The sequence below is a fragment of the Carlito syrichta genome, unplaced genomic scaffold, assembly GCF_000164805.1.
Source record: "Carlito syrichta isolate Samal-C Ts95f unplaced genomic scaffold, Tarsius_syrichta-2.0.1 Scaffold304473, whole genome shotgun sequence".
Taxonomy (NCBI): Eukaryota; Metazoa; Chordata; class Mammalia; order Primates; family Tarsiidae; genus Carlito; species Carlito syrichta.
Window position 1 is genome coordinate 353,877 of NW_007248569.1, and position 9,979 is coordinate 363,855.

General features: G+C 39.4%; 1 protein-coding gene across 1 annotated transcript in view; it reads left to right on the forward strand.

Annotated features, from left to right (window-relative positions):
• The window catches only part of LOC103262380 (microtubule-associated serine/threonine-protein kinase 4-like), a gene marked incomplete at its 3' end in the record, with an annotated part of 411,003 nt that overhangs the window by 38,296 nt on the left and 362,728 nt on the right, over positions 1-9,979 (forward strand). Inside the window, exon 2 of the mRNA XM_008060005.2 lies at positions 8,449-8,602. Coding sequence (XP_008058196.2) covers positions 8,449-8,602 — 154 coding nt within the window. The remainder of the gene's footprint in view (positions 1-8,448; positions 8,603-9,979) is intronic.

The following is a 9,979-nucleotide window of genomic DNA, read 5'->3' on the forward strand; positions in this document are numbered from 1 at the left end:
AACTGCTGTGTAGTCTGCCAGTTAGGATTGAACTGGACCATTTGGACTGGCTGAGACCAGGGTCTAAGAATCCAGTTTTCTCTGTGTGGAGCTGTATGAGGAAGCTAAGATTCATTTTCCAAGGCTTCAGACCCTTCTCTGCTATGAGCCTGTGTCTGGAACAGTATAAGGAATGTGGTGGACTTTGGAGTTAGGAATCTCCGATTCGATTCTTTGTAGTACGTCCTAATGAGCTGATAACATTGAAGGTTAATCTTTCCAAATCTATCCCTCATTGGTAAGATGGGAATAATAATACTGCCTAAGTGGGTGTCTAGTTTCTCTGCCAGAGGGGGAAGCAGGCATTTATGCTAGGTTGTGTGATGTCATGTGGGAATATTCTTCTCTGACTTTAGACAGAGGAAAGGTGACTGATGAGGAGTCTAGTCTCTTCCTGCTTGTTCACCATGGTCAGAATCTTTAGTTATGTTGCTGATGGGGGCATGATGGCATCAGGGGACTTCAATGACTTCAGATGAGTAAATAACTTCAGGCATAGATCAGATCCCTAAATAAAGGTCAGGGAAACCCCTAGAATATTAAAGGGACAGGAAAGCAGGTGATACATTTGCAAAGTCACATTAGTATTAATATATTCCCTGTGTTTTCCCAGTGTTATTGTTCCGAAACTAGACTTTAAGAAAGGATTCATAATCTGAAAAATACACACATAAAATACCATGTTTTAAAAACTATAAAAATATTAGTTTTTTTTTTTTTTTAACATCTTTAGACGGTTGAATTGATTGCTTACTGTACCCATAACAGTTAGTTGCAATTAACTGCCTGCTGTGTGGCTCTGTCCTTGGGGTTGTGATGATCTTGTATTGCAGGCTGTGGATGTGTGTGTGTGTGTGTGTGTGTGTGTGTGTGTGTGTGTAGAGATGTTTATAAGCAAAGAAATTGACTTTCTTGAAGTTGAGTTGACAGACAAATGTGAGATAGTGGTATCAAAGTCCTAATTTACATTTTTCTCTTGGAAGGGAACAAAGAAAATCAATTCTCTTGAGAATAAAACTAGTGATACAGCTCTGTTTAGGTGAATGCCATTGCAGTTTGATCTAGTCGTGTATTTTAGGATGTTTCTGAAACACTTTTTATATTGTTAATTGAAGTTTATGATTCAAAGAATTAATTACAGAACCAAAGATGGAAAATGATATTGGTATCTACTACATCTTCCAGTTTAAATTCATTCTATTGATGCATTATTTTTAAAAATATAGACATTCATTGAGAAAATGAATTGCAGTGAACAGCTAAATAGTTTGGGTAAATTAATGTTGCTCAGGGAATTATTTGCTTCCCAAATCTTGTTGACAGGAGCAATTTTTTTTGTTGGGATTCTATCTGTGTTCTTCCTCTTTCCTGCTTCGTGTTCTCTAGAGATTTTAGAATAGCCTTCAACAACATGTAACTCAGAAAGGTGAGTAGTTTATAAATAGGTGAAGACAGACAAGAAGGAAAGTGAGTATGAAACAGGGGTTCCCAGCAGTGGCATCATGGACGTTTTGGGCTGGATAATTCTTTGTTGTGGGCGGCTGTTGTGTGCATTGCTGGGAACTCAAGAGCATCCCTGCCTCTCACCAGTAGAAACCAGCAGCACCCCCTGCCAGAGTTGTGACAACTGAAAATACTTCCAGACATTGCACATGTCCCCTGGGAGACAAGGGGGCAAAAGTCACCACTCATTGAGAACTGCTGATTTAGAGGGTGGGGTAAACTCTGGACTTAGGTTAGCACAGCAGAGGGATCCATGAAGTCTTGATTGGAGATGGGACACACCATGCATCTAGCATTTTGGAGATGGGGAAACAGGTGCAGAAATAGTTAAAGATCTTAATTAGGATAATAAGTGTTGGCGCTAGTCTGCGCTCCTAACCACTGTGGAATTAGTATGGATCCAATAACTGTCTTAACTAGAGAAGTCTGTTCTATCAAAATTTAAAATATTGATTGTAGGCTTTAGTTTAAAAGTAAATGAAATTCAGTTTTGAAATATAGTAAAGTCATTTTGGGTTGCCAACTGGATTTTTTATTGGGCGGAGGGGATGGTGGAGAGCAGTTAACTAGTATTACAAGCTATGCAATTTTAGAATTATTCATATATTTTCATATCTTTGGTTTCTTAGAATTTTTAATATCAAGAAACAGAACAACTGAACAATGCCTTCATACTCTATTGATCATCTCTTTCTTTTAAGCATAAAAAAGGCTTTACTAGTGAGCCCCCCATGATGTATGCAAATGACATTGGTGATCCCTTTGAACTAATGAACTTTGGCCTTAGGGCACATGCATTCTGGATGGGTCTTTAAAATGCATGTGCCACATCTTGGGAATGAATGCAGAATTACAGAAAAGAAGAATGGGGTAGGAAAGGGTTGGATTGATAGACAAGTGAATATGCTTATAGGAATATAGTCGAATAATTCATTATTTAGGAATCACCTTCAGAGGTAGCTGGGTTCAAAAATTAGCACATTTATTTGGTATATTGAAAAGATTATTTGAAAACACGTGGTTTGCCTTAACCTAAGGGTCTTTTCTATACATGAAGTTTTCAATTTTGTCAAAATACTAGAGACTCGATTTAAGCATTTTACCTTGACTAACATTTAATATAATTTTTATTCTATTTTTTCAACAGTAAAAGCCTTTATGGGATGTGTTTTCTATTTTTTTTCCTGTTGTTAGATCTTTAGCTAAATACCAGAGATTTGCAATTTATTTTTCTGTCTATAAATATTTACAGGGTGCCTGTTATGTAGTCGGCACAGTTCTAGGGTTGGAACAGTGGACAAAACAGACTAGGACATCATATAATGTAACTTTCATTTTACCAGAGGAAGAATGGCAAGGAACAAAAGTGCAAAAGATCTCCTGTGTCATGCAATGATAGGTGCTATGAGGAAAAATAAAAAAGAATAAAGGGTGGGCATGCTGTTATCCATAGGCATGGACAGAGGACCCCCTGGAAGGAGTGACATTTTTTTTTCCTGTTTTATTTTATTTTAAAGATAGGGAGTACGATTCAGGATTAGGTAGATAAGTGGTCATCATACAGGTAAGGTTTGGGCCTCCTTTTGGTCCCCATGGGAGTGACATTTAAATAGAGACGCAGAGGACAGGGGAAGGGGCATGGTAGTTAATATCTGGAGTGTATTGCACGTAGAGGAAGTTATAGGTATAAGGCCCTGGGGTCAGAGAGGTAGGGGTAGAGGTGGTAGGACCTTGTAAGCCACTATCAGAACTTGGAGTTTTGTTCTGGGTGAAGGAGAAGCTGTGGGAGGATTCCAGCGGTGGAGTTGGAGCACCGGCTTACGTTTTAAAGGATGACTAGCTGTGGTGCTGAGACTCGGGTGTAAGCAGAGAGATTGGAATGGCAGGAACAAGGGTGTTGGCAGTAGGAATGGTGACAGGATTGCATTCTTTGATGTATTTCGGAGACTGAGCTAGAGGATTTGCTAGTTGGATATGGAATGAAGAAGAATAATGAATAATTGTAAAGCTTGTGACCTGAGTAGATAGAAAAAAGAAGTTGCCATTTACTAAAATTGACAAGATATTTTTCTTTCTGTTCATATGATCATTGTTAATATTTAAAAGTTATGAATTAGAGAACTCATGCTTGGGCATAAAAGTATCTGGAGACGAGACTGAAGAAAATGGTCCGTTAAGAGGCTGAAAGTCCAATGTTCATGGACAGTTTTAATATGCCTTTTTAGAGGATGGTATTACTAGGGGACATAACCATAGAAAAAGAAACCTGTGGTCTGTGTTTGGAGACAGTGGTGGGGGTGATGATGGCAGAGACACTAAAAAAAAGCTGAGATTGAGCCTTGTAAATGATATGCCTTTACTTTTACTTTTTAAAAATTTACTTTCTAAGGGATTGGCGATAGCGGAAAACTGCCAGGGAATGGGGGGCACACCTCATCCACAAGGGTGCCTGCATAATGAACATTTGCATACCTAACCCTGAATTGTACCCCACATCTTTAAATAAATCTTTAAAAAAAAAATTTGCTTTCTAAATTGATGAATAAAAAGTATATATATATATATATATATATATATATATATATATTTATCATGTATAACATGATGTTTTAAAATAGGTATACATTATAGAATGACTAAATTGGGCTAATTTAGCATATGCATTACCTCATACACTTCATTTTTTGTGGTGAGAACACTCATGGCTACTCTCAGCAGTTTTCAAGAATATAATATGTTGGTATTAATTATGTACTTTTGATCCATCTTCATTGATGTGGCAGAAGCCATGTGCAATCATGATGGATCCTTTTTTTAAAAATCAGCCTGATAATTTGTAAAACACCAGAGAGTGGGTGGAGATGATAAACGTAGAAAATGCAGGTGTAGAATCCTGGTGATGAGCCTTTTCGTAGACCTGATAATTTTGGAAACTTTGCCCCAGTTCTGCATCACACTTATCCTGGTTGAGGTGTTTATGTATTTCCTGTGAGAGCTGCTAGCAAGAGCAGCTGTCCCTCATCACCTGTCGGTGGTGTGCCAGGCCTCTGTCTGACTTCTGCGTTCAGTAATATGCAGACGTACCTCTTCAACCAGGTCTGTGGCTCTTCTTGGAACTAAAGGACATTGTGAGGAAACTAACAGGGGAAGTCTTGAGCAGATCCAGTCACCGTGAATCAGTATTTGCTATTGATGAATGAGGTAAGAATATATTTCTGGAGAATATGTTTCAATCTAGGATACTGTGTGGCTAGCAGCATGCTAGGTGACAAGGAAGTAGGATCTGGGTCGCCCGGAGTCCACTGTCTGTGGAGGGAAATAATCAGTGTTCGAAGCACATGTAACAAGTCCATGCCTAGATGCCTTTGAACATCCGTGAAAGTTGCAAGACAGACTCTGTTTTTAGTTAAACTCCTTGTGGTATATAAAGACTTCGGGGGTCTGGAAAAGTTGGAAAACATTAAACTGGAATCATTTAGAGGACCATGTCCCAACTGACACATTCGATGTCTGCCATAAGCTCTAGGGTGTGATGAAATGTTTTAAACGGATCACGCGTGTTTGAATCAGGACAAAAAAATGAAAAATCAATTGCAGGGTTGCAGTGGACCATTTTCAGAAGCTTTGACTAATTGCAGAAAGAATAGTAAAACCACTGACACCAGGGCAAATTTGGAAAAATGATCTACTTAGAGAAAGCCCTGTTGGGATTGTGGTTTGATGTGAAGAAGGAAATGGGATCTTGGAACATTGCACTTTGCTTATAGGTTTTCTGCTCATAGTGTGCTTGAAACATTTGTAGCCCTCACAGTTCACTGCCTCAATTTTCCCAGATTTAAAATAATACTCTCCTCTTGGGGTTGTGATTCTGATTAAAAACCCTGGCTCATAGACTAATAGCTTGTGGCTATATGTATGTACTGTGTGACAAAATAGATTTAGTTTTCTCTTTTTTGGTCCACTTTTTCTTTGATTTCTTTCTCTTTCTTCCACATTTTTTTCGTGTCTTTTATGGCTTTGTTGGAGATATGTAAGAAAAAGCACACCATTTCTATATAGGAATTATCTTCTTTCCTCTGTTTGTTTTTCCATTCTCTGTTAATTTATGATATAAGTCTTTCCACGAGTAATTAATTGTAATTCTACCAGCTGATAAATTTAATTTCGGGTGAAAAATAAGTAGCAGAAGCTGATGAACCTTAAACTATAAATATTCATATTTTATGCAGCTGTCACTAGTAATTAAGAGAAAATAACTAAGTAGAATGGGCCCTAACTTGCTCAATTACTTTGAGGGGTGGTCTCTGTTCTTGGTGCATTTCCTGGGACTTGTAGCTATTTTAAACGGCATTCTGTTGACTGTCTATGGCACACCGCCACCTTGTGGCTGCAAATTTTTCTTGTAATGTAAAAGAGCAAATTTTAAATGTTGTCTACATAATATGTATTTTACATTTTTCCTACTATTTATACTTCACCTGGGTCACAGAAGACTTGAGACCCCTTACAAGAATACGTAGAATACAGGATAAGAGAACTCCCTTGTTCTTAGAAGAGGCATGTTGAAGTATTTGGGGACAAAGAGTCACAGTGTCTGCTACTAAGAGGTGTGTGTGCATGTGCGTGTGTGTGCACACTGTGTGTGTGTGTGTGTGTGTGTGTGTGTGTGTGTGTGTAGAGAGAGGAAGAGAGAGAGGGAGAGAAAGGGAAAGAGAGAGCAAAAGCAGTGTGACAGAAGGTTAACAACTCAACACTGTTAAAGGGATTGTGGGTATTTATTGTGCTATTGATACAACTTTTCTAGAGTTGCAAATATTTTCCTGAAAATTTTTAAAGGAAGAAAAAAATTTGGCAGAAAAAATTGGGGCAAGGGCTTAAAGTGGAGCCAAGGAGGAGGCAAAAATAACCTCAATGTTGTGTACTGACCTGACTACAGATGTACCAGTGATTGGGTCTGCTTTGTCTGGCAGCTAATGTGTAACCGTACAATTCATTACCCATAAGATTTAGGGGCAGAATCTCTGAGACCAGATGGAAATTTATTGTTAGAGGCCCTCCTAAGTAGGACACTGATGTAATGAGCAAGCAGCCTCAACAAATAACTTCTGATAAGTACAACTCTTTATGTGGAAGCGTTTCTCTTTTTCCCTTAAATTTTAAAGTGCACCCTGGAATCCCTTTTCCCTACTGATCCGGCTTTGATCCTTGGGTGGAGGGCTTCTAGTTCTTTAAGTGCCCCTCTAAAGTACTGACTGGCATGAGTTGGAGATAGTACTTACAGAGAAGTGCTTGGTGTTACTAATGAATAAAATTGACTTTGGGGGAATAAAATTGAGTTTATTTATTAGACATCTTTTAGCAACTGAGCCAATGAGGTCTATTCTATCTCAACTAACTTGGGAGGGGTTACTCATTGTCAGGGTCAGGTTTCTTTTGTTCAGTGATTTTGAATATGCTGCAGCGCATAGACAGATAAATACATGACCAAGTCTCCAAATTCCTTTTTCTTTTCCTTTTTTTTTTTTTTTTTTTTTGAGTCAGAGTCTCACTCTGTCACCCAGACTGGACCGCAGTGGCCGGGAGCGGCCACCGCAGCCTCGACCTGCTGGGCCCCGGCGATTCTTCTGCCTCAGCCTTCCAAGTAACTGGAGCTACAGGCACGTGCTACCATACCTGGCTAATGTTTTTATTTTTTGTAGAGATGAGGTCTCACCAACTTGCCCAGGCGGGTCTCGAACCCACGAGCTCAGGCAATCCACTCACCTCAGCCTCCCAAAACGCCGGGATTACAGGCTGAGCCACCGAGCCCAGCTCCTTTTTCTTATAAATACATCCGTGATAGTTCTAATCAGAAGAAAAAATTCAGATAAGTATAGCCAGGTGACCACCTCTTTTTCCTCATGAAAGTAAAATCAAATCTCAGGGAAACATCCCTTAAAATGCCTGGCTTTGAGCAATGTTACCCAAGCCTTTTCTGTTTTTAAACTTCTACAAATTTGGCCCTTTTATGTGGCAGTTGAAATTTCCATGAGTATCTGCAGGAATGGGGGGTTCCTTAATGACTTCCTGGACTTTCGTCCTCAGTAACTATCTAGACACCTGTGTATTCATATGTGCTTACTTGAAGTTAAACATTTTAGAAGATATGGCACGGTCCAAGTGTGAGTGGTTTTCTTATAAAAGCAGAGCAGATCTTGAAATAAGCGTTGTGACATAATGGAGTCTTTTGTAGAAAGCTGCCTCTTGAAGTGACTGGTTTCTCTGATTCTTGTGACAGCTTTTCTTTTAAAAAAAAAAAAAAAGCTATAAAGTGATGTAGGGATGTATTGATTTCCATTAAGGGCTATGGTGCTTAGAAATTTCTCTCCCGTACGTATATTTGTGAACAATATGTGAATTTTCTTTTGCGACCAACTAAAGAAGTGATGTATTGCTTCTCTATAGAGAAATATTTTCCACTTGGGATGGACCATGACCCACAGAGAAAGATATTTTATGTAGTGACCCAGGATACATACACACACACACACATACATGTGTAACTGAATTAAAAATTCCGTGAGACAACACTTTCCCTTTCTTTATTGAACTCTGATAATTTCTACTTTATTGCATTAAAAAATACTGGTCACAATCTACTAAACTTGATTTTTATGACCCTCTACGTGGTGTGATCCATAGTTTGAATGACGCCGCTGTTGAGATTTTGCAGCAAGCCGGACTCTCTGTCAGGCAGAAGACACAACAATGAAATCCTGAATTTTCTAAACTAGCCAAATTAAAAACAGGATTGGGAGAAAGGGGTTTAGGGAAGGAAAAGAAAAGAGGAAAACGTGAGTGGTTGGTCTTTCGGTCTGGGCCACGTTGCGTGTCCCACCAGTGACGCTGCTGTTCTTCTGTCCGCAGCTTGACCACATATTATCCCCTCCACCCATGCCGTTTCGGAAATGCAGCAACCCAGATGTGGCTTCTGGCCCTGGAAAATCACTGAAGTATAAAAGACAGCTGAGTGAGGACGGGAGGCAGCTGCGACGAGGGAGCCTAGGGGGAGCCCTGACTGGTGAGTGCGGTGCCTCGTGAAGGGTCCTGGGGTTCCATTGTGAAAATCAACCTGCTTAAGAATGGGCCAGCCTCCCCGCAGACCATTTGGTAGAATCTCATTCAATCCAGAAAACAGTTAAATCGAGGATTTTATCAGTAAACCTTACTGAAATATACTTTACATGCAATAAAGCGTTCCTATTTTGAGTGTACATATGGAGGGGTTTTGGCACATTTATACCCTAGTTTAACTACCACCATGAGCAAGATATAAAATGTTCCCTTCCTGGTCAAACCCACCTTCCACCTCTACCCATTCCCCATGCCTAATCATTGTCCCCAAGCAATCATAGATTTGTTTTCTGTCTCTGTAGAATAGACATCATCTTAAGAGTTTTATAGTAATTGGAATCATACACCAAGGAGCCAGACACTTACTCCTTTGTGTCCGGCTCCTTTGCTCAGTATGATGGTTTTTAGATTCATCCATGTTGTTGTATGTATCAGTAGCATATGCTGACCTTTATAAGAACATGTTCTAGTGTTCTATGCCACGGTAGGATGACTATAGTTAATAATCATGTGTTTTATAATGGAAATAGCTAAAAGGAAGATATTGAATATTCCCAACACAAAGAAATGATAACTGTTTGAGATGACGGATATGCTAATGATCCTGATCTGATCACTATACATTATATGTATTGAAAAATCACTGTGTACCCATGAATACATACGATTATTATTTGTCAGTTCATAAAAGTAAAAATTTAGAAAAATAGGCAGCCAAACTCTTCTAAAGTTGTATCATTTTACATTTCCTCCAACAATGGAAGAGGGACCCAATCATTCTGCATCCTTGCTAACCTGTGGTGTTGCCAGTCTTTGACATTTTAGCCATTTTAAGAGTATGTAGTCGTTATCACACTGTGTTTTTCATTTATACTTCCTCGATGACTAGATAATGTAAAACAACTTTTTATGTGCTTAATGAACATTTATATGTATTCTTTTGTGAAGTAGCTGTTGGAATCTTTCATAGCCCCCCCCTTTTTTTGAGTTGGTGCAATGGCACACGCGTGGCCACCCCAGTGTCGACCCACTAGTCTCCTGCAATCCTTCTGCCTCAGCCTTCCAAGTAGTCAGAACTACAGGCATATACTACCACTCCCAGCTAATTTTCTAGTTGTTGTAGAGACAATATCTCACCAAATTGCCCGGCTTGGTCTCGAACTCACGGGTTCAGGCAATCCACTTGCCTCAGTCTCCCAAAGTGCAGGGATTACGGGCTGAGTCATCGAGATGTGCTCATCCCTTTTTTAATTGCATTGTTACAATTAAGAATTTCAAGCCGGGCTCGGTGGCTCAGCCTGTAATCCCGCGCCTTTGGGAGGCT